The sequence below is a fragment of the Hibiscus syriacus genome, unplaced genomic scaffold (genome assembly GCF_006381635.1).
Source record: "Hibiscus syriacus cultivar Baekdansim isolate YM2019G1 unplaced genomic scaffold, ASM638163v2 tig00117034_pilon, whole genome shotgun sequence".
Lineage (NCBI taxonomy): Eukaryota > Viridiplantae > Streptophyta > Magnoliopsida > Malvales > Malvaceae > Hibiscus > Hibiscus syriacus.
In genome coordinates this window covers 9,399,219-9,423,960 of record NW_024063533.1, presented here as the reverse complement: position 1 = coordinate 9,423,960, position 24,742 = coordinate 9,399,219, and the positions used below count along the sequence as shown (strand labels likewise).

At 33.5% G+C, this 24,742-nt stretch overlaps 1 protein-coding gene and 1 long non-coding RNA gene across 2 annotated transcripts; one reads left to right on the top strand and one right to left on the bottom strand.

Moving 5' to 3' along the window:
- Window positions 1–14,564: 14,564 nt before the first annotated feature.
- LOC120196421 (vignain-like) lies at window positions 14,565–17,392 on the top strand. The gene is made up of 4 exons (XM_039198233.1): window positions 14,565–15,051; window positions 15,131–15,366; window positions 15,457–15,597; window positions 17,023–17,392. Exons 1-4 carry the CDS (start codon window positions 14,607–14,609, stop codon window positions 17,284–17,286), a joined length of 1,086 nt encoding a protein of 361 aa, XP_039054164.1. The 5' UTR covers window positions 14,565–14,606; the 3' UTR covers window positions 17,287–17,392.
- Window positions 15,213–19,632, bottom strand: LOC120196422. Its single transcript, XR_005523173.1, has 4 exons — window positions 19,594–19,632; window positions 16,919–16,920; window positions 15,467–15,620; window positions 15,213–15,376 (listed from the first exon to the last, which is right to left on the bottom strand). It is a non-coding gene; the product is annotated as an uncharacterized LOC120196422 (long non-coding RNA).
- Between the last annotated feature and the right edge of the window lie 5,110 nt (window positions 19,633–24,742).

The following is a 24,742-nucleotide window of genomic DNA, read 5'->3' as shown; positions in this document are numbered from 1 at the left end:
AGAAGTTACACTTGATTTTAATAGTTGATCAATTCAAAATAGTTTAATTAATTAAACATGAGTTTGTGATTGAAGTTTTAATTATAAAAGTTAATATTACTTGGAATTAATGTTATTTAAAATACTTTTATGTATTTTCTTTCGAAAAATATCTATTGTACTATATATTTTGAGGTAGAAAATGAAAAGATGTTATTTAATTAACTCTCCTCCCAGTTTACATATTGTTTATTTCCTAAAAAAATATTATAAGAGCATAAAATATTTTAGAAATTTATATAAAACAGATAATATATCAAAGTTTATATAAAATTATAAACGTTAAAACTAATTACAATACATTTATTGATAATATCGTATCATTACTTTTTGTTATTTTAATTTTTGTCTTATATCGTGTCTAAAAATATAAAATTTTAACTAAAAGTTTCTACATATACATGATATGAGAAGAAAAAGAAAATGGTGAGGAAAAAATCTTGAAATCAAGGATAATAATTAAAATAAAATAAATAATAAATTATGTGATACACAAAAGTTGCATAAGCACTAGGTTTGAAGACAATTAAGGCAAGCTATATCGTTTCAATAAAATAAAATAACAAAAATAATGGCGGAAAGTATAATTTTTTTTACCTAATTTAAGATTAAAGACGGCATCAAACGAATGTGATCGAAAATGTTATGTTGAAAATATTTTTGTATTTCGATATAACAAATTAGTTTAAATAAATTTTAAGATTTTACAAATGATTTTCTAAATATATTCGATTCAATTAATCGAATATCAAATTATTACTCCAAGTCTTTTAAGATCAATTTCAAACCTTACTAAATGTGTAAAATTGTTTTGAACCAAAAATCAAGCCTAAAATCAATTTTTCCGAGTGATGCACCGATGCACCAATCCATGCATCGATGCACCATGAATTAAATTGAACATCGAATGCATTTCATGCATCGATGCACTGAGGATTTTATGAAAACATCGAATGCATTTGATGCATCGATGCACCAGCCATGCATCGATGCACCAGCCATGCATCGATGCACTCTGGCTATTTTGAAACATCGAATGCACTTGATGCATCGATGCACTCTTAGTGCACCGATGCACTAAGGGTCCAACAGTCAAAATATTTGAATTTTACACTGATGCACCGATGCACCATGGGTATGCATCGATGCACTGACGCTCCCAATTGTTTATAATTAATTGTTTTCACACTTAAACGGCTATATTGACTCCACTAATCATCCCCAACATTCAAAAGTGATTCAAGGTGTATTTAAGCAAGCTTAGAAGTCATTGATCAATAACAAGAAACATCAAGCAACTAGAATCAAGAGAGATCAAAGAGAAGCATCAAACCTCAAGTTTGAGCATTTCAAGCCTATTTTTCATTCAATATTCATTTTGCTTTCAAGAACACTTATTGTGCTCAATTGTATTCATTCTTGAGTGTTCTTTTCTTTGTTCTAGAATTGTACAAACAATCTACCTTGTGAGGATTTCCTTGTAAGTTTGCAAATTTGTATTGTTCTCTTTGGGAGAGAGTGTTCTCAAGAATTTGGGGTATAATTCTTGAGGGTTTGTAAGGTTACTCTTTGTCCTCAAAAGAAAGACAAATTAGTGAATTTGTGGAAAATCCTTAGTATGGATAGCTAAGGTAGTGGACGTAGACTTTGGTTGAGAAAGTCGAACCACTCTAAATCGCTGTGCAAATTTCTTTCAATTTTCTGCAAAAGCTTCCACAAAAAATTTTAATTGCCAATTCACCCCCCTCTTGGCCATATTCGTCAATCGATCAACTCAACAATTGGTATCAGAGCCTAACTCATTTGAAGGTTTAATCGCCTCTTGAGTCGATTCGGGAAGAGTTACATCGATAATCAAAGTCATCAATGGCCTCTACTTCAAACTTCGACTCCGGTCTCGATTCGATGCCCGTCAACAAGCCTCCTTTCTTAAATGGGGCTAATTATGTCTATTAGAAAAATAGGATGATGTACTTTATTCAAGCAAGTGACATGGGAGCATGGATTGTTGTAGAAGAAGGATACTTCAAGCCTCTCACTCATCCAAGATTATGGAGTGAATGAGAGACAAAAATGTTCCAGCTCAACTCCAAAGCCATCCATATCATATTTTGTGCTCTTGGACCAGATGAATACGGAAGAGTTTCATCTTGTACAACCGCCAAAGAAATATGGGATAAACTTCAAGTCACTCATGAAGGTACCGATGCGGTAAAGAAATCTAAAATTAGTATTCTAACGCATAGCTATGAAAATTTCAGGATGAAACTAAATGAAGATATCAAAGCTATGACGGATAGATTCTTAACGATTGTCAATGGTCTCAAATCATATGGAGAGATCGTTTCAAATAAAAAGCTTGTGAGGAAGTTAGTCTACTCCCTCCCAAAATCGTGGCAATCAAAGAAGACGGTAATCATCGAGTCTAAGGATCTAACGTCCTTAACTCTAGAAGAGCTAATCGGTTCACTCCTCACTCATGAAATGATGCTTGAAGATGAGGTGGACCTTGATAAGATTGAAGAGACACCAAAGGAGAAGGAGAAGAAGAAAAACTTGTAGTTGCTCTCAAATCCACAAAAAATGAGAGTGATTCGAATGAAGATGACGATGACGAGAAAATGGCATTGTTTGCCAAACGGTTCAGAAAAATGATGAGACCTTACCGAGGATGAAAATTCAAACGAAATGAAGGCCTCAAAAATGAACCAAAAGTGGACCCAATCATTTGCTATGAATGAAAAAAGCTAGGGTATGTCAAATATGATTGCCCATAATTGAAGAAAAAGGGTCAATCAAAGAATAAGCACGAGGCTCATGTGGCTACATGGAGCGATGAAGATGAACAAGAAGTAGCAAACTTGTGCTTGATGGCATCCGGGGAAGATTCTAAGGTAACCTCTAACTCATCTAATTTTGATGATTTATCCTATGATGAGTTATTAGAGGAATATAATGGGTTGCTTCGGATTATGAGAAATTGTTTTTAAAATATAAAAATGATGTTTCAAAATTGAAAAATGAAAATAAACTCATATCCAAACCAACACGATCTTGAAAGTAAAATCAAAGATTTGCAAATCAAACAGAAGAGTTTGAAAAGAAATTTTAGATTTGCAAAATTTACTTTCAAAGGTCATGATGATCATCAAAAGAAATTGATGATCTTAAAACTTCTTTTGATAAAGTTGGAACAAAACATTTTGAAATGAGAAAATCAAATCCAACTTTGTTAGAAAAAGTTTTAAAAACTACAATCATAGAGGTCCCCAAAGAACCTCTAATGGAAAAATAGTTAGAAGTTATGGGTTTCTAAAGAGCTCATTACTACTAAAGATAGGATCCTACACAAATGGATACCTAAGGGGACTAGGATTTGGAAACTAATGAATATGGACCCAAAAGATTTTGGGTACCAAAAATTAGAATAATCTATGTTTGTAGGAAAAGGAGCATTGCTACAAGGCACAAGAAACAAATCCAAACTCATGGTACCTTGATAGTGGATGCTCAAGACACATGACCAGAGATAAAAACTGGTTCAGTGAGTTTAACGCCAAAAATGGAGGAGAAGTGACTTTTGGTGATGATTCAAAGGTCACATTAAAGGTATTGGTATTGGTAATACCTCTTCCATACAAATTAAGAATGTTTTATATGTGAATGGATTAAAGCATAATATTGAGTATTATTCAATTTTGTGATAAGGGATTCAATGTCATGTTGATATTAATGGTTGTAAAGTCATTGACATTGCATCTAATCAGATTATGCTTGTTGGTCATAGAATAGGAAACATATACATGGTGCATTTAGATTCTTTGATATGACTAATTTGTGCCTAGTTGCTAAGGATGAACATGATAGTTGGTTATGGCATAGGAGACTAGGACATGCTAGTATGAGTGTTTTGCAACGGCTAATTCAAGGTGATTTAGTTCGAGGGTTGCCTAACCTTAAATTTGATAATGATAAAATCTGTGATGCTTGTGCTAAGGAAAACAAAAGCGAGTTTCTTTAAATCCATTAATGACGTATCAACTATAGAGTATTACAATTGATCCATATAAATCTTTTGGGCCAACTAGGACTACTAGCTTGGGTGGAAAAAAATATGCATTTATCTTGGTAGATGATTATTCTAGATATACTTGGGTTCTATTCTTAAGTATAAAGATGAAGCATTAGAAAAATTCATCACATTTCAAACTAATCCAAACAAAAAAGGTTACTCTATCACTAGTGTTAGAAGTGATCATAGCACTGAATTTGAAAATCTTGGATTTAATGAGTTTTGTAATTCTAATGGTATTAGCCATAATTTTTCAGCACCTAGAACCCCTCAACAAAATGGAGTTGTTGAGAGGAAAATCGAACTTTAGAGAAATGGCAGAACCATCCTTTGTGAAAATATTTGCCAAAATATTTTTGGGCGAAGCCACAAATACCGCTTGTTATATTGTAAATCGAGTAATGATTAGGCCAATTTTAAATAAAACTCCATATGAAATTTTAAAAATAAAAGCCTAACATAGCTATTTTCATCCTTTTGGATGTAAATGTTTTGTTTTAAATAACGGTAAAGAAAACCTTGGCAAATTTGATGCTAAAAGTGATGAAGGAATTTTTCTGGGTTATTCCTTAAATTCTAAAGCTTATTGATATTTAATAAAAGAACTTAGTTGTAGAAGAGTCTATACATGTTGTTTTCGATGATAATCCCCTTCCGAGGAAGGATTCTTGTGTAATGATGATGTAGTAGGATGGTGATATTATAGGTGATCCATCCAAAGGGGTAACAACTCGATCTTCTCTTAGAAATATTTGTAATTATGTTGCATTTGTTTCATGCATAGAGCCTAAGAATATTAAAGAAGCATTAAAAGATGAACATTGGATTATGGCTATGCAAGAAATTAAATCAATTTGAGAGAAGTAAGTATGGACATTAGTTGAAAGGCCTAGTAATAAATCTACAGTAGGTACAAGATGGGTATTTAGGAATAAGCTTGATGAGAGTGGTAATATAGTGAGAAACAAGGCTAGACTTGTTGCTCAAGGGTATACTCAATAAGAGGGCATAGACTATGATGAAACATACGCTCCCGTAGCTAGGATGGAAGCAATTAGAATGTTATTAGCATTTTCATGTTTTCATGAATTTAAATTATATCAAATGGATGTTAAAAGTGCATTTTTAAATGGTTTTATAAAAGAAGCAGTGTATGTGGAACAACCTCCAGGTTTTGAAGATTCAAAATTTCCGGATCATGTTCTTAAATTGACAAAAGCACTTTATGGTTTAAAACAAGCTCCAAGAGTTTGGTATGAAAGATTGTCAAACTTTTTAATTGAAAAAGGTTTTTCAAAAGGGAAGGTTGACACTACATTGTTTTTAAAGAATAAAGGTAAAGATTTATTAGTAGTTCAAATTTATGTTGATGATATAATATTTGGTTCTACTAATGATGCTCTTTGCCAAGAATTTTCTAAGCTAATGCAAAGTGAGTTTGAGATGAGCATGATGGGGGAGCTCTCATTTTTCTTGGGACTCCAAATCAAGCAAAGAAAAGATGGCATCTTCATCAATCAAGCTAAGTACGTCAAAGATATGCTCAAGAAGTTTGGACTGGAAAATGGAAAACCTCATGACACTCCAATGAGCTCTTCAATAAAGCTTGACTTAGATGAAGGAGGTAAATTTGTAGATGTTAAATTATATAGGTCAATGATTAGATCTCTACTTTATCTAACTGCAAGTAGACCGGACATTATGTTTAGTGTTTGCTTATGTGCTAGATTTCAATCATGCCTTAAGGAATCACATTTACTAGCTGTTAAGAGAATCTTTAGATACCTTAAGGACACTCCTAGTTTATGACTTTGGTATCCTAGAGACTCTAGCTTTAGCTTGCTGCTTTTTCTGATGCGGATTATGGAGGATGCAAATTAGATAGTAAAAGCACCTCCGATACTTGCCAATTCTTTGGAAATATGCTGATTTCTTGGTTCTCAAAGAAACAAAATTGTGTTGCATTATCTACCACTGAAGCTGAATACATTTCAGCTGGTAGTTGTTGTGCACAAGTTTTATGGATGAAACAACAACTTTTTGATTATGGAATTGAAGTAGGTACCATTCCTATCAAGTGTGACAATACTAGTGTTATTTGTCTCACTAAAAATCCCATCCAACACTCTAGAACTAAGCACATTGAAATAAGACATCACTTCATTAGAGACCATGTCACTAAGGAAGATGTAGTTCTAGAATTTGTTGATACTTTGCACCAATTAGAAGATATCTTTACAAAAACCTTTAGACAAGGAAAGATTTTGGACACTTAGGAGAGAATTAGGTTTGACCAACCTATCTTCACTTAGTGTTTTAAATAATTGTAGCACTTTTAAGACTAAATGAAAAATGCTTAATTTTTTATTGCATTCATTGCTATTAGTTAAGGGGAGTTTATGATTCTTGATGAAAATTAATTTTATGTTCAAAAGTTGTTTAAGGATTAATTTGATTGATTAAACATGATTAATTTTCAATATATGAGTTACCAATACCACTAGAGCAAATTAATTTAGCATTTTGAGTATTTTAAAAATTTTTGTCATTTTTATGCTTAGTGCATCGATGCATCCCTTTGAATGTGCATCGATTCATCATGTTGATGCACCGATGCATGCCTTGAATGTGCATCGATGCACATGGTCATGCATCGATGCATCCGTCGGGTTTTGGGTTAAAATGCCTCTTCTTCATTTTCTCAAAACCTAAAATCTATTCTCTCCAAGTCGTTCGTCCCTCTCACTCTAAAATCTCCATTCTTGCTCAAAATCAACGATTTTTCGTCGGAATCTTCAAGCTTTTCAACTTGCAAACTTGCTTCAATCATTAAATCGTGCAAAAACAACTCCTCATCTCTTTCAATCCGAATTTTCAAGGTATTTTTCTAAAAAAACCTCTATTTTACAAATTTTTTATTTTAGAACTAGTTTTGATTAGGTCTAGGATGAACATTATATCGGTCATTGATTGTTTGTTGGTTCTAAACTAGATTTTACTACCAATTTCGTCAAAAACAAACAAATTTTCAAGATTTTTCTTTGAATTTCGAATTTTTAAAAAAAAAATCAAAAATTAGTAATATTTTTTATTTAATTGTGTTGTTTTCATGAAAACTATATTATGATATTATTAAAAAGTTTTTAAAACATGCCCATTAGGATATGGTTTAGAGAACCTTGAATTATTGAGGACTCATTTGAGTTTTGGGATTGATTATGCATACATGTGTTTCAAATTGCAGGTGGCATTCCTTATTCCGATTTCCTTTAATCATTTCAAATCCTAAATGACCTAGGTCATCTTCGAGTCGGTCAAACCAAAACCGTCCTCCCATTTCTCAACCTCCTAATCCCGTTTCTCCTTCATCTTCATCTCTATTAGGGTCTTGTTTTAACATGCCAGAGCGTCGTAGAGAGGAATTGTACTCTAGATACAGAAACTCTTTCCAAACTTATAGAATCCATGAAGAGTGTATTCATTCGCTTCAAGCTATGGTTGACATTGATTTTGAATACCTTCCGATTCTTAAAGCTTGGAAGTTTGATAAATTGTTTAAGCTTAAACCTATCGTCTATCAACAATTGGTCCGCATTTTCTATTCCAATGCGGTGTGTATTCAAAATGAAACTCAATGTGGAACTATAGCCATTAGATCCTATCTTTTAGGCCAATATATTAATATTGACCCCGAGACTATAGCTTTCCGATTTAGGTTAAATGATAATGGTGTATATAATGAAAGTGAAAATGTGGAATATCCCTATGTTCGAAACTCAAGTGTTAGTACTCTACGATCTCATTAGGATCATTTTCTCCATTTGATGATCTCTTGGTGGTTTAGACCATCCGGAGGTAGGTACTCCACACTTCGTGCTAGGGATTTATGGTGGATGTATTGTCTTAAAAATAAAATAAAAATAAATCTGCCCCACATTATATTCAGTCAACTAGTGGACATCATAAACATTGTTCCTTCAAAACATGTTGAAATATTGATTAATGGATGTCTTCTTAGTAACATCTTTATCAAACTTGATCTAGACGTTTCTCTTGACAATCCTAACCCACTTCAAAATCAAATCAATCTCACATCCTTGAAGAAAGCGGATTGGAAACAAGACGAGGTTACCGGTCAATAGGTTTTTTAGACCCGGAAAGCAAACTCCGATAGCTAGTTCCTCACGAGCTGCTCCTAGCTCCTCTCGTGCTCCTCCTCCTCCAGCTCCGGCTGATGACGATGATCCTGAATTTCACAACTTATGCAAGACATCGATGATCATGTACCTGATGACGAGCCTGCACTGAAACCAGCTCCACAAGAAGAACAAATGCCTCCGTATTTCGTTCGTTTTGGAGACATTGATTTACGGTATGCATCCATGGATTTGCGCTTCACATTCATTGAGTCCCAGCTCTCCACCTTGGGAGCTCGACAACAAGATATGAATGATCGTTTGGATGCACTCTCGCTTGAGATGAGAGCTCATTACCCTCCTCCTCCTCCCGATCCTTCAATGGATGAATAGACTTATTTTTCATTTTCGGTTGAACTTGCATTTAAAACATTTGGATTAACTTTCTTTGATGATGACTGTTTGATATTTTATATATTTTGGTTATTACAACATTGCATCATTTATTTTTTAGTTGCAATATGACAAATTTACCATTTATTATGAATATTGATTATGAAACTAATGGCTAACTCTCTTTTGATGTGATCTTAGCAGCTTAAGCTATATATATAGATATTTAATCAATTGGCTATGTTTTTCAAAACCTTGTTCAAATCGATTTTAAGTCTTTTTGATTTAACAAAAAGGGGGAGAAATGTTAAGTGTGTTAAAATGTTTTCAAAGGGAGAAGTATTATAGTAAGGGGGAGTAATGTTTTCAAAGGGAGAAATGTTATAGTAAGGGGGAGTAATTTTTCTAAATTGAAATTGATTTCAAATTTTTAGAAAATCTTAAAATAACATTTTTGTTATATCAAAAAGGGGGAGATTGTTGAAAATATTTTTGTTTCGATATAACAAATTAGTTTAAATAAAATTTAAGATTTACAAATGATTTTCTAAATATATTCGATTCAATTAATCGATATCAATTATTACTCCAAGTCTTTTAAGATCAATTTCAAACCTTACTAAATGTGTAAAATTATTTTGAACCAAAAATCAAGCCTAAAATCAATTTTTCAGAGTGATGCACCATGCACCAATCCATGCATCGATGCACCATGCACCAATCCATGCATCGATGCACCATGAATTAAATTGAACATCGAATGCATTTCATGCATCGATGCACATACCATGCACCGATACACTGAGGATTTTATGAAAACATCGAATGCATTTGATGCATCGATGCACCAGCCATGCATCGATGCTCTGGCTATTTTGAACATCGAATGCACTTGATGCATCGATGCACTCTTAGTGCACCGATGCACTAAGGGTCCAACGGTCAAAATATTTGAATTTTACACTGATGCACCGATGCACCATGGGTATGCATCGATGCACTGATGCTCCCAATTGTTTTTAATTAATTGTTTTCACACTTAAACGGCTATATTGACTCCACTAATCATCCCCAACGTTCAGAAGTGATTCAATGTGTATTTTAAGAAAGCTTAGAAGCCATTGATCAATAACAAGAAACATCAAGCAACTAGAATCAAGAGAGAATCAAAGAGAAAGCATCAAACCTCAAGTTTGAGCATTTCAAGCCTATTTTTCATTCAATATTCATTTTGCTTTCAAGAACACTTATTGTGCTCAATTGTATTCATTCTTGAGTGTTCTTTTCTTTGTTCTAGAATTGTGCAAACAATCTACCTTGTGAGGATTTCCTTGTAAGTTTGCAAATTTGTATTGTTCTCTTTGGGAGAGAGTGTTCTCAAGATTTTGGGGTATAATTCTTGAGGGTTTGTAAGGTTACTCTTTGTCCTCAAAAGAAAGACAAATTAGTGAATTTGTGGAAAATCCTTAGTGTGGATAGCTAAGGTAGTGGACGTAGACTTTGGTTGAGAAAGTTGAACCACTCTAAATCGTTGTGCAAATTTCTTTCAATTTTCTGCAAAAGCTTCCACCAAAAATTTTAATTGCCAATTCACCCCTCTCTTGGCCATATTCGTCAATCAATCAACTCAACATGTTATAAAAATATATTATTTTAGTTGGACGTAATCTAAAATATTATATTTTTATAATATTTTCAATTGCAATCTAAACTATTACGAAGAATGGAGCATTTTTTGTTACCAACCGAAAATGTTATAAATAAAGTAACATTTTAAGTTCTAACGGAAAATATTACGAAGAAGAAAATATTTTAGGTTGCACCTAACCTAAAATGATAGACATTTTGATAGCATTTTCGGCCGAACTTAATTTCTATTAATTTTTAGTCTTAAATTTTAGGTTATACCGCAAAACTATCTAATAGACTCTTAAATAAACATGTAAATTGTGTTCCAGTGTGATATTTTTAACCGAAAAAAAAAGTTAATATAAAAATTGTTATAAGAATATTAATATAATATTATTAATTTATTTAATTCTTTTTAAAAAAGTGACCTTAATCCAACTCACTAATAGAAAAACTCTATTTTAAGTTTATCATATGAATTAACATTTGAATTTTATAAATTTTTAAAATTAGTATATTAAAAAGAATTCACAAATTGGTAATAAATCTAAAAAAATATAAATTAATATATAATATTAATATGATATTTTAACAATGATCAACGTGTTATAATAAATATCACTTGATTATATCATTTTGACTGACCAAAATTATATTTTCAATTTAATCACGGTTGAGATGTCAAGTAAAATTATTTATTTATTTTCTAAAGTTCAATATAAAAATAAAATAAATTAAAAATAAATATTAATTTGAAAAAATATTAAATTTAAATAAGAATTTATATAATAAAACTTTATTTTAAAATATAACTTATGATTATAACTTTATTAAAAAATTAAATAATCTAGAGTGATTAATTTTTTTTTGCAAGATAAAGTTTAGGTCAAGGGTGGCTCCCCCAGTCCAGGGCCAGGGCATACCTAAGACACAATTGAGATTTACATAAGAATTTACAGATTGCCCACCAATAATAGCGGTGGTAGGATTCGTACTTGGCCTTACAAACACAAATTCCTTAATCTCAACCACTTGTACCAACACCCATTGACCTTATAATCTAGAGTGATTATAAAGTAGAATCTGATCAGAACCATGGGCGAACTTTCGTGGGAACCAAGAGGAGCCTTAACCCCCACCAATTTTTATTAAGTATAAATTAATATTGCACTATATATATATATATATATATATATATGAAAATTTTATTAGGTCCCATCAAATAAAAATTATATTTATGAAAAATATAATATATTTTAACCACTTTAATAAATTCATGGTTTTGCCCCTGATAAGAATTTTCTTATATCGATTGACAACGTAAGTATACCATTAGGCCGGTTTATGAGATTTTAATGGCTTGGAACGAACATAGAAATTAAGCCTCCAATAATAAATATCTAGAAAGGAAAATATTGAATTGTAAGAACAAACAAAGAAAAATAAATTTGCTTGTAAATTACTTTTTTATTACGTTTAATAAACTATCTAATAAATATATCAACTTTCAAATAGAAAACATCAAAAAAAATTATTAAACACCCAACTATTCACAGAAAACAAGCATGCCTCTCTTTTAAGACAACACAAATTCGATTTCAACCTTTTCTGTCTTATCAAAAAAATTAATAAAAAATTAATAAAAAAATAATAAAGTGAAAAGTGAAAAAATAATTTAAAAAATATCACATCAACATAACTGTCAAATTTTTAATGGTGGGCAATAAAAAAACAAAATATAACATTAAGTATGATTTTAAAAAAATAATAATTAGATGACTATAACAAAAATAAAATAAGTGACTAAATAAATAATTTATCATTTTTTAGTTAATGTGGACTTCATGATTTCGGATCATATACGGGAAGGGGCCCTGGACAAAGGCCCCTTCTATCTATACTCAGATACGAACTTGTATACCTTATAAATACAATTGTTTAAATTTAAAATTTTTAAGAAATAATAATATTCTTTTTATTACTAAAATCACATAATAGATTTATTTTATTAAATTTTTACATTTTGAAAAAAATTTGAGATGAGGGCACGGGTGTTGGGGCAACAAATATAAATGAAAATGATAGGAATAAAAATGATTGATGAAAGTGTGTTGGAAATAGAGCCAGAAGAAATGGATTGATATGTTGTAACGTACAAGTGATGAGTGCCTAGCGTCTCACGCTACCCTTCTTCCAACCAACTCAGTTGAGTCAATTTGTTTGGACCTCCACGCCTTTCTGCCCATTTTTTATTCTTTCTTTAACACTCCAAATCTTGTCTCCTTTCATATACTTTGATATATAATTTTCGTTGGGTATGTCCATTTGGTTTTAGATCGTCTTAACGTGAATGAGATTGATTTAGATTTTCTTTAGGGTAGAGTATACAAATAATCTTCTAATTATAAGATATTATTTTATTAAGTTCACTATTTATTAAAAGTTATAAAATGATCTTTCGACCATAGAGAGTTATTTTATCGAGTCCCTCAACTATTAAAAGTTACAAAATAATCACTAAACTATTCTTTATATTCAAAACTCGTCTTTTTTCTTTAAAAATTAACGGTCGTCCGAGTTAAACGTTAATATGTTGACTAAAATATTATAGTCATTTAAGACTATAAGATTCAAATTTATCATATCTCAGTAAACATATTAACATTCAACTTAGAATACCGTTAATTTTTTAATGTAAAAGAACTGAGTTTGGAACATAATGAATAGTCTAGTGATCATTTTGTAACTTTTAATAGTAAAGAGACTTAACATAGCAACTCCTTATAGTCAAGGGACGATTTTGTAACTTTTAATAGTCGATTGACTCAACAAAACAATACCATATTGTTAGGAGACTATTTTTGTATTTTACTTTTTTTCTTTAATAGTCTAAGATGATTATAAAATAGTATATGTTCATAATATTTCTTAATCATTAATGACACACACGTCCTACAATTATAACTGTTCCAATTTAAGACCTCAAAGGAGAATAATTTTTTCTTTAACTGGCCACTCAATAGGTTCGATAGATTTATATTTTATGGAATAAATGATTTGTTTGCTTGAGAATTTGAACCTTCGAAAACTTGCAAGACAAAGCAGTTATGGGTGTGTTCCAAAACACATTAAAATAACGGTTGAAGGTCGCAATCAACTTTTCAATTGAACTTAAACTATGCTTGTCGAATTAAATTTATATTTTTAAAAATAATTTAGACATAATAAATATTTTAAAAATATTCAGATAATATAAAATTATTATTAACGAATATATTTTATAATTCGAATTTACTATAAATTGATCTTATAATCGTAATTTATGACGTGAGTTGAGTGATGAATATGGGGATAACATTGGGTCGGCTTAACTAAAGTTGAATGTAGATGATGCGCACCGCCATGGAATTTGCGAATTTCGAAGCAAATCTTTGGGGCTAAGGTTGTCTTGTTTCAGTTAAAGATTTAAAAGATAGAGTAAGCAGTTACAAAGGTATTTTTTAATTATTATAAAACATTAATGTATTTAAAGTTTTTGTTGTAGCTTTAATTTAATTTTCAATTGAGTTAAGTTTGAGAATTTGTCGAGGTCAAGTTTTTTCGAGTTTGAGTCAAGTTTGACAATTTTAAGCTCGTAAACTTTTGAGTCGAGTTAAATTTAGCTTTAAACTTTTCGAATCGAGTTAAACTCAGCAATACTCGAACTCGACTCATAATGGCATAACACAAGAGGGACTAGTGGGGCCATAGGCCTACCAAAATTTAAAATATTATAATTTAGACCCTTCAAATTTTCAAAAAAATTAATTTATACCCCTAAATTTTTAAAAATTCATATTACACTTTAAATTTTTTGGAATGTTCTTAGTTAAACTCCCTCACATAAATTTTAAAAATTCTCATTAAACCTCTCAAAATTTCAAAAATTTTAGTTAGAACCTAATTATTTGAAAAAAAAATGTAAACTAAACCACTCAAAAGTTTAAAAAAACTAATTTAAACTTATTAATTTTTAAAGTTTTAAATTGACCCTTCCAAACTCTATCATCAAGTTCCGCCATCGTTAACTAACTCCTTTACATCCCTACACTTAATTGCTTAATAGATACTCCTTTTCTTCAACTCCGCCATCGTTGATATGTATAAGCTTAAAATTACTTCATCGTTCTCAAAACCAAATCTCGAGGAATTATCCTTGTTAATGTCCATAAGTAACCTCTTCTTTTATTAAATATTTGGCTTCTTCTTCCTCTTCTTCTCTATATAAACCAATACCCAACCTCTCTCAATTCCTCATACTTTCTCTCTTTCTACTTCTTTTATATCAGTTTCCAAAAATGAAGAGCATTAGTGTTCTGGTTGTTTTCTCATTGGCTTTGGTTCTCGGCATTGCCAAGGGTTTTGATTTTCACGAGAAGGATTTAGTATCGGAAGAACGGTTGTGGGATCTGTACGAGAGGTGGCGGAGCCATCACACGGTGTCGAGGAGTCTCGATGAGAAACACCGGCGGTTCAATGTGTTCAAGCACAATGTTATGCATGTTCATAATACCAACAAAGAAGGCAAACCTTACAAGCTTAAGCTCAACAAGTTTGCTGACATGACCAACCACGAATTCAGGAATGCTTACGCTGGCTCCAAGATCAGACATCATAAGATGTTCCAAGGGAAGCCCCGAGGCGCCGGTAGTTTCATGTACAAGAACGTCGACGAATTCCTGCCGTCCGTCGATTGGCGTCAGAAAGGTGCTGTCACTGCTGTTAAGGATCAAGGCCATTGTGGTATGGATACATTTCTGCTATTTTGTTTTCGATAAAGGAAAATGTTGCATATATTTGAGTTCTATGTGATCATCAACAGGTAGTTGCTGGGCATTTTCAACAGTTGTGGCAGTGGAGGGAATTAATCAAATCAAAACCAACAAATTAGTATCATTATCTGAGCAAGAATTGGTGGATTGCGACACAGAAGAAAACCAAGGTTGCAATGGCGGATTAATGGACATGGCCTTTGATTTCATCAAGAAGAATGGTGGGATCACTACTGAATCCAATTACCCTTACAAAGCTGATGATGGAACTTGCGATGTTTCTAAGGTCAATTTTCCTTTTCCTTTGAACAAAGGTTTAGCTGATTCAAATCTATGAGAATTCAAAATACGGTGGATTTGCTTGTTTGGTTTGCAGGAAAATTCACCAACAGTGTCCATCGATGGGCACGAGAATGTGCCCGAAAACGACGAGGATGCTCTGCTTAAAGCTGTTGCAAACCAGCCAGTTGCAGTGGCCATCGATGCTGGGGGTATGGATTTTCAGTTCTACTCCGAGGTAAACTTTCAAATTTATCGATGCTAGGAGTGCTTATCGGTCGAGTCTATCACGAGTTGAGCAGTGCTCTACTCCACTTGTTGCTCGTTAAACTCAATAAGATTTTGTTCGACCGTTAAGTTCATCAGAACTAGTGACTGAACTTGGTGATATAGTTTGGGGGCCAATTTAAAATTTTAAAAAATTTAGAGATTTAAATTAAAATTTTAAAAAAATTTAGGGTTCAGTTTATATTTTCCCCCAAAAAGATTAGGGTCTAATTAATTTTTTTTAAATTTTAAGAGACTTAATGAGAATTTTCAAAAATTATGGGAGGGGTTTAATTAAGGATATTAAAAAAATTAAAGATTAATATGAATATCTAAATATTTTATGGGGCCAAATTAAATATTTTATAAATTTTAAATGTTTAAATTATAATTTTGTAAAATTTGGGGACGTGGTTCCCACTACCCTCCATTGTGTTCCGCCACTTATCAAAACTTTAATCTTATTTAAAAAAAACATATATGTAAAATTTAATAATTCAATATAGGGTCTAATTTAAATTTTTTAAATTTTAAGAGACTTAACGAGAATTTTTAAAAATTATGGGAGGGGTTTAATTAAGGATATTCAAAAAAAATTAAAGAATAATATGAATTTTTAAAAAATTTATGGAGGCCAAATTAAATATTTTATAAATTTTAAATGTTTAAATTATAATTTTTCAAATTCTGGGGGACGTTGTTCTCATTAGCCTCAATTGTGTTCCGCCACTGACCAGATCTTTATTCTTATTTAAAAAAATATATATGTAAAATTTAATAATACAATACAAAGGTTAATATAAACGTAAACTAATAAACTTAACAGAAAATAAATGATCAAAATAGTATCTGAAGCAATTCTGAAGTATAAACTCATAAGTAACAATCTATAAATACACCAAAGTAATAATCCATAAATACACCAAACTAACATATTACAATCATTCTTGAAAAAAAACTTCAACAATACATAATCAGTCCTAAAAATAAGACAAATAATATCTTAAAAATTTAACGAGCTGCTTACGAACTTATCCAGTCGAGTTAAGTATTTATCGACTCGTTAAATTCTTGAATCAAATTCAAATCGATTACACTCTTGTCGAGCATTGACTGAGCCAAGTTCGAGCTGCTCAACTCAATTAACACCTCTAATTGGGAATTTCTCATTTTTTTCGCAAGTACTTGTTTCATATTAGTAGCTAAATCATGTTTTTTTATTAATTGGAATAAGTACGAGTCAATATCTATTCAAAGATAACTCTCAATCATTTGACATTAAACGCTCATACTCCTTGACATTTATGATGTTCGAACCCGAAACCTTAAGTAACAACAACAATTCCTTTCGACAAATCATGTTTGAATATAAAGTAATTGATGTGTAAACTTGCAGGGGGTATTCACAGGAGAATGTGGAAGAGAGTTGAACCATGGGGTTGCAGCAGTGGGGTATGGAACTACACTTGATGGGACCAAATACTGGATAGTGAAGAACTCATGGGGGCCAGAGTGGGGTGAGAATGGTTATATAAGGATGGAACGTGGGGTTGCAGCAAAAGAAGGATTGTGTGGGATAGCAATGGAGGCTTCATATCCCATCAAGAATTCTTCATCTAATCCTGTTGGACCCTCATTCTATCCTAAGGATGAACTCTAAACCCTACATTTACTTTCTACTTTCAGATGTGTTGCTTTACTGTTTCCTAAAGTTGTATGATACATCATGCTATACTGAATAATATATACTTCTGATTTAGTTTTAATTTTATCTTTTATAAATTTATATCTTATATTGGCAACATTTAGATTTGTTTCACCTCTTCATATTATCAATAATTTAAGTTACCAACATTTAGATTTGTTTTGAAGTGAGAAAGAAATGATAAATGTAGCAATGTGACATTTCTGCTAAACATGTGATATAAGGGAACAAAATTCATGTTACATGAACTCTTGATATTTTTAATTTATTTTAAAATATCTGAAATTTTATTCTTATTTAAATTTATATTACATTAAATCTTATTGTTTTAAAAAAAAACTTATAAATTTCAAAGAAAAAGAAATATTTTATTACTTTTTTTTAATTTTTTGCATTTTTTGCATTTTTACCTTTATTATTTAATTTATAAACAGTGAACAAATATTCTTATTTGACATTTTCATAGGCAAATGACATTTGCTTTTAAACACTCTTTGATTTTTATAAACTTTTCCTTGAGTAAGTGACTGAAAATAATAGAGATTAGTAGGGATTATGATTATAGTTTAAATCTTTAAAATTTTTAAAATATTTAATTTGACCCTCACAAAAATTTTAGAAATTCATACTGTTATAATATGAGTCAGCAAATAATGGTTGCGTGAGATGTGTGCAAAGCCAAAGGTTTGTTAGTGAGCTGTCAAGATTTGTTAGGGTTGTTTACGTTCTGTTAGTCACGAGTCTGTAGCGACTATTCTAATATATAAGTAATAGTGACCTTGAGTGTAAACACGTGAAATGCAATATAATTCTTGTTTCTCATTGTTTTTTTATATCTGACATGGTATCATTTGCCGTCGATTCTGGTACTTCCTGGTGCTTCCGTTTCTGATTCTTTCACTCACAACATGGTTCATGGAGCTGGTTCTAAGGATACGACGACCTCCTGCGGTTAAACGATGGTTCGCTCCAAGCTGTTCACTAACAGGATCAGTATCGTTCTTGATGAACTTAACTTCTTGCTGTGGAAACAACAGATTCTTCTTAATGTTCGTAGTCATCTATTGGAAAATCTGTTGCACGGCTTGGTTTAGCCGCCGCCTCAGACGGTGGTCCTTGATGACGAAAGTGTGGTGGAAAACAAAGATTATGAGGTTTTTATTACACAAGACAATGCTATGGCGTCTTGGCTTTTGTCCAATGTTAGTCCATCGCTTCTTCCTCAGCTGGTTCGGGTAGAGTCCGCGGCGGAGATTGTTGAAAAGTCAGTCAACCAAGGCAACTTTCGGTTATATCTCAAGCTACAAGTTGGCCACTTTCCATTTTGTTTTTAGGTGATTTGGGTGCACATGCAATTAGGTGGCTGAAATTGTTGAATTTTGGAATGGTAAAATCACAAACTTTAGTCCATAGACTTTAAGATATTTATAAGATTAGTCCTTAAGCTTCAACTATAAATACCCTATCTCATTTAGCTTCAAAATCATCCCAAATCATTCTAGCTTTCTCCCAATACTAGAGAATTTAGAGAGTTTCTTGAGAGTTTTTTTCTCCTTTTTAACAAGAAAGAATTATCATTGTTTTATCCTTGTTAGATCGAGAAAAGTTGTAATTTCTATTTTTTCTCATAGTGAAATTCTTCTACCTTTGCCCGTGGTTTTTACCCTATATTATTTAGGGGTTTTCCACGTAAATTTTGTGTCTTCTTTATCTTCATTTTTTATTTTCTCAAATTATCAATTGCGATTTTGTTCTATCCGATAGCCTTATTCCGCAATAATTGGCATCAGAGCCAGATTTGAGTGTGTAATATCTATTTATTGTCTTTGTGGTTGCCACCAAAAGGTGGATCCTCCAACATAAGAAAATAAGAATGTATTACACATTCTTTGAAGGTTCCAGAGAACTATTCACGATAGTGAAATAGTGGGAGCTATCCATATTAGAAGCTATGACAACGAAATTTGATATTGAAAAGTTCAATGGGAGAAATTTCTCATTGTGGAAATTGAAGATGAATGCCATCATGAGGAGATGAAATATTGTCAAGCATTGAGGAGAAGAAGACAACTAAGGAGATATGAGATAAAAAAATATAGGAAATGCAAATTCTTGGGGTATGCTGATGGAGTAAATGGGTATCGCGTGTGGGGTCCAACTACCAACAAAGTGATCATCAGCAGTGATGCTATCTTTTTAGAAGATAAACTACGAAGAAAAGAAGACAATGATAGCGCGAAAAGTCAAAGACTACACATATACATGTGGAAAAAGAGTTTGAACAAGGAGATTTTTCTGAAGCAGAACCAGCACATGATGAACAAGAACCGGAGAGTTCTGAAGCTCCAACAACTCATCAATCAGATCGTGTGAGAATGCATCCCAATTGGCACTCAAATTATGTTATAGAAGGTAATATTTCATACTGCCTTTTAACAGATGACGGTGAGCCATCAACATTCCAAGAGGTAATAAACAGCTCAGATGCTTCACTATGGATGATGGCGATGCAAGAAGAAATTGAAGCCCTTCATAAAAATAATACATGAGACCTTGTGCCACTACCACAAGGAAGAAAGCCAATTGGTAACAAATGGTCTTCAAAATCAAGCGAAATGGTGACGATCAAGTGGAGGGGTATCGTGCAAGACTGGTGGTCAAAGGATATGCTCAAAAAGAATGTATTGATTTCAATGAAATATTTTCTCCTATGGTTTGACTAACAACAGTTTGAGTAGTCTTGGAAAATGTGTGCAACATTGAACTTACATCTAGAGCAGCTAGATGTTAAAACAACTTTTCTTCACTTGAAGAAGAGATTCATATGCTCCAGCCTGAAGGTTTTGAAGAAAAAGAAAAGAAGAACTTGATTTGCAGGTTGAACAAATCTCTGTAAGGTCTAAAGCAGGCGCCGAGGTATTGGTATAAGAGATTTGATTCCTTCATTATGTGCCTTGGATACAACAGACTTAACGCAGACCCTTGTGCTTATTTCAAGAGGCTTGGTGATAACGATTTTGTTATATTATTGTTGTATGTGGATGACATGTTGGTTGCAGGACCCAACAAAGATCATATTGAAGAATTGAAGTCACAACTGGCTAGGGAATTTGAAATGAAGGACTTGGGATCAGCAAACAAGATTCTAGGGATGTAAATTCACCGAGACAGAAGTAATAGGAAGATTTGGCTTTCACAAAAAAATTACTTGAAGAAGATCTTGTCACGATTTAGCATGCAAGATTGTAAGCCAATTTCTACCCCTCTTCCTATTAACTTCAAATTATCCTCCAGTATGAGTCCTAGCAGTGAAGAAGAGAGGATGGAGATGTCTCGAGTACCGTATGCATCAGCAGTGGGAAGTTTAATGTTCGCTATGATATGCACAAGACCAGACATTGCACAAGCAGTGAGAGTGGTTAGTCGTTACATGGTGAATACAGACAAAGAGCATTGAAATACAGTAAAGAGGATCCTGAGATATATCAAAGGGACCTCAAATATTGCATTATGTTACGGAGGATCAAACTTACTAATAAATGAGTATGTAGATTTTGACTATGCAGGGGATTTGGATAAAAGCAAATCTACTACAGGATATGTGTTCAAAGTTGCTGGTGGAGCTGTAAGTTGGGTTTCAAAATTGCATTCATTTGTGGCTACATCCACAACAGAGGCAGAATATGTAGCAGCTACACAAGCCAGTAAAGAAGCAATTTGGTTGAAGATGTTATTGGAGGAGCTTGGGCACAATCAATAGTATGTCTTTCTGTTTTGTGATAGTCAAAGCATCTTGCATCTAGTAAGGAATCCATCATTTCATTCAAGAAAAAAGCACATATGAGTTAAGTTCCATTTCATTCATGAAAAGGTGGAATAATGAACGGTAGATATGTAGAAGATCCATACCAAAGACAATATAGCAGATTTCATGACGAAGGCGATCAACGCTGATAAATTTACTTGGTGTTGATCCTCTTGTGGCCTGTCAGAAACGTAAGCAACATGAATGGTACAAGGTAGAAAGAATGGTGTGAAGATATGATTGTTCCAATCAAATCTTCAAGTGGGAGATTGTTGAAAAGTCAGCAAACAAGTGGCCAAGGCAACTTTCGGTGATATCTCAAGCAACAAGTTGGCCACTTTCCATTTTGTTTTTAGGTGATTTCGGTGCACATGCAATTAGGTGGCTGAAATTTTTGAATTTTGGAATGTTAAAATCACAAACTTTAGTCCCTAGACTTTAAGGTATTTATAAGATTAGTCCTTAAGCTTCAACTATAAATATCCTAGCTTATTTAGCTTCAAAATCATCTCAAATCATTCTAGCTTTCTCCCAATACTAGAGAATTTAGAGAGTTTCTTGAGAGTTGTTTTCTCCTTTTTAACAAGAGAGAATTATCATTGTTTTATCCTTGTTAGATCGAGAGAAGTTGTAATTACTATTTTTTCTCATAGTGAAATTCTTCTACCTTTGCCCGTGGTTTTTACCTTATATTATTTAGGGGTTTTCCACGTAAATTTTGTGTCTTCTTTATCTTCATTTTTTATTTTCTCAAATTATCAATTGCGATTTTTCTCTATCCGATAGTCGTATTCCGCAACAGAGATCTGGTCAATCGTAAACAATTTTTTTGCGAGTAAATCCACCACTACCATAATGAATATGCATTACCAATTGAAAATGGTTAAGAAAGGAGAGCTGAGCATGCATTCTTATATCTCACAAGTCAAGGAAATCTACGACGCTTTGGCCGCGTGTGGGAGTCTGGTGTCCGAGTACGAGAAGGTTGCTACAATCTTGAATGGTCTAGCAATTGAATACCGTTCCTTCATCGCTGTGATTACCGTTAGCCGAGACCCAGTCACGTTTGATGGCGTTGTGTCGATTCTTCTTGATGTTGAGCTTCAGCAGTAGAGTTTTGACCGATTTTATGTCCTGAGCATCAGTGCTAACGTTGCTCAAGCTTCTGCTCTAGAGGCTGTGAATCATTTTGGTGAAGTCAAGATCTCTGGTTCACGAGGCGGTTAAACTCAATCCTTTCGTCGTTCTCGTTTCCAATGCTAGTTGTGTGGCAAAAAACAGACATTTGGCCAACCGTTTTTGGTATTGTTTTGATAAGTCGTTCTCTGGAATCACTCATGTCGATGATACCCAACCGCAATGGCATGGTGATTCGTCTTCTAACCTGAGCAATTGTAGTGCTAATTTTACGGTCAACGAGTGTGGCTATGCTCATTATGGTCAAGGTTCGACTCGGGATGCTGGTATGTCTGGACAAACTTCTACACAATTACGGTCACATTGGATAATTGGTGATATAAATCAGTAGTTTATTGATTCGGGTGTCAAGGATCATATCACCACTGATCCAGGTGAAGTTACTGATGGTGTTGACTACTCCGATGCTGGTAAGCTTGTCATTGGTGATGGGAACAACTTATCCATTGCTAAAGTTGGACAGTCTTCTTTACATACCGCCTCTCGTTCTTTGGATTTAAATAACTTATTGCTTGTCCCTCACACAACTAAGAATTTGATTTCGGTGTCTAAGCTTGCTATAGACAACCGAGTTTTCCTAGAGTTTCACACTCATTGCTGTGTGGTTCGTATTGAAGAGAAGGGGGTGGTGTTACTTCAAGGTCGAGAGATAGATGATTTATATTCCTTCAATCATGCATCTTTTCTGGGCAGACCAGAAGGTTGCATGGCTTTTTCAGCAGATTAGACATTATGGCACGATCGTCTTGGCCATCCTTCACATGATGTGTTGACTAGAGGTTTTAACCGTTGTAATATAGTTTTATCGAAGTCAATTAATAAAACAAGGCTAAGCGTTTGTGCATCTTGTTAAGTGGGTAAAAGTCTTCGTCTTCCGTTTGTTGAGTCTCAAACTCGTTATACTAAACCGTTTGACCTTGTGTTCACTGATTTGTGGGACCTCCGCATATCTCTTATAATGGTTATCATTATTATGTCAATTTCGTTGATGCTCTTTCAAGACATATGTGGCTCTATTTATTGAAGACCAAAGATCAAGCTGTTCACGCTTTTGGTCTGTTTCGTAAAATGGTGCAGACTCAATTTGGTGTTGATGTTAAAGGTGTGCAGAGTGATTGGGGTGGTGAGTACCACAGTTTGTTGCCAGTGCTTCTTGATGCCGGCATTTAACATCGGATTACAGTCCCCCATACCTCCAGTAAAACGGGGTTGTCAAGTGCAAACACCGACATGTTCTTGAGATGGCTTTGACGTTACTTACAGGAGCCTCGTTACCAATACGTTTTCGGGCATTTGCTGTTGTAATGGCAAACCATCTTATTAATTGTTTGCCCACTAAAGTGTTAGATGGCATTTCTCCTTTTGAGCAGCTGTATGGCAAACCACCAACTCTTGACAACTTGAGGATTTTTGGATGTCGGTGTTACTCCCATATTCGACCATTCCAGTCCCATAAATTGGCTTTTCGCTCTCAACCTTGTGTGTTTTTGGGCTACAGCATGCAACATCGATGCTATCAATGCATGGCGCCTGATGGTCGTGTATTCTTTCATGCAGTGTTGTATTTGATGAAAGTATGTTTCCATTTGCTGATGACAAGAGTGTCAAGGTTGATACGGTTTAACCCTCCCAACCACTGGCTTCCCTAGTGTTGTACCTGGTGCAGAACGCTTGGTTGGAGCCGGTGTTATGCGTTCTTCAAAGTTGGCCGATGCACGTGAGTCAGCTTCTCCCTTTTGTTCACATGAGGCAGGATCCACGAGTATCACTCCGCAAATATCACCTTCAGTTCAAGCGCAGTTTATAGATACGATTCAACCGCTGGTGGCATTCATTGTTCACCACATTCTTCTTCTTTGAAAAGCATCCATTCTGCTGCTGAGGGAGATAGCTTGCCTGTTGAGTCCGATCAAACACCATGTGATTGCAGGTGAGTCATGAGTTGGGTGGAACGTCTCAGGTAATTTCTCACAATCGACATTCAATGGTTACCAGGAGTAAGATGGGTATATTTAAACCCAAGGTTTTTACCACGTTAGCTGCTGGTTTTGATGTTGCACGTGATGCCGAGCCGAGTAATATTCAGTAAGCTTTGGCTATCCTTCGATGGAAGGAAGCTGTAATGGATGAGTATAATGCGTTGATGAAAAATAAAACTTGGGAGGTGGTTCCGCTACCTGCAGGTCGCTCCGTTGTAGGGTGTAAGTGGTTATTTCGGATAAAGAAGAATTCTGATGGTACAGTCTCTCGGTTTAAACCGCAATTGGTTGCGAAAGGGTTCGCTCAAATTCCTGGACCAGACTTTTGTGATACGTTCAATCCTGTCGTACGGTTTTCAACTGTTAATGTCGTTCTCTCTTTGGCTGTTTCTAATTGTTGGAGTTTACGTCAAATAGATGTGAACAATGC

Excerpts from the sequence above, each read along its gene's own strand:
- LOC120196421 (XM_039198233.1), top strand. The coding sequence starts at position 14,607 with ATGAAGAGCATTAGTGTTCTGGTTGTTTTCTCATTGGCTTTGGTTCTC. Across the intron at positions 15,052-15,130 it reads TAAGGATCAAGGCCATTGTG|GTAGTTGCTGGGCATTTTCA; the intron begins GTATGGATACAT and ends GATCATCAACAG. Across the intron at positions 15,598-17,022 it reads ATTTTCAGTTCTACTCCGAG|GGGGTATTCACAGGAGAATG; the intron begins GTAAACTTTCAA and ends GTAAACTTGCAG.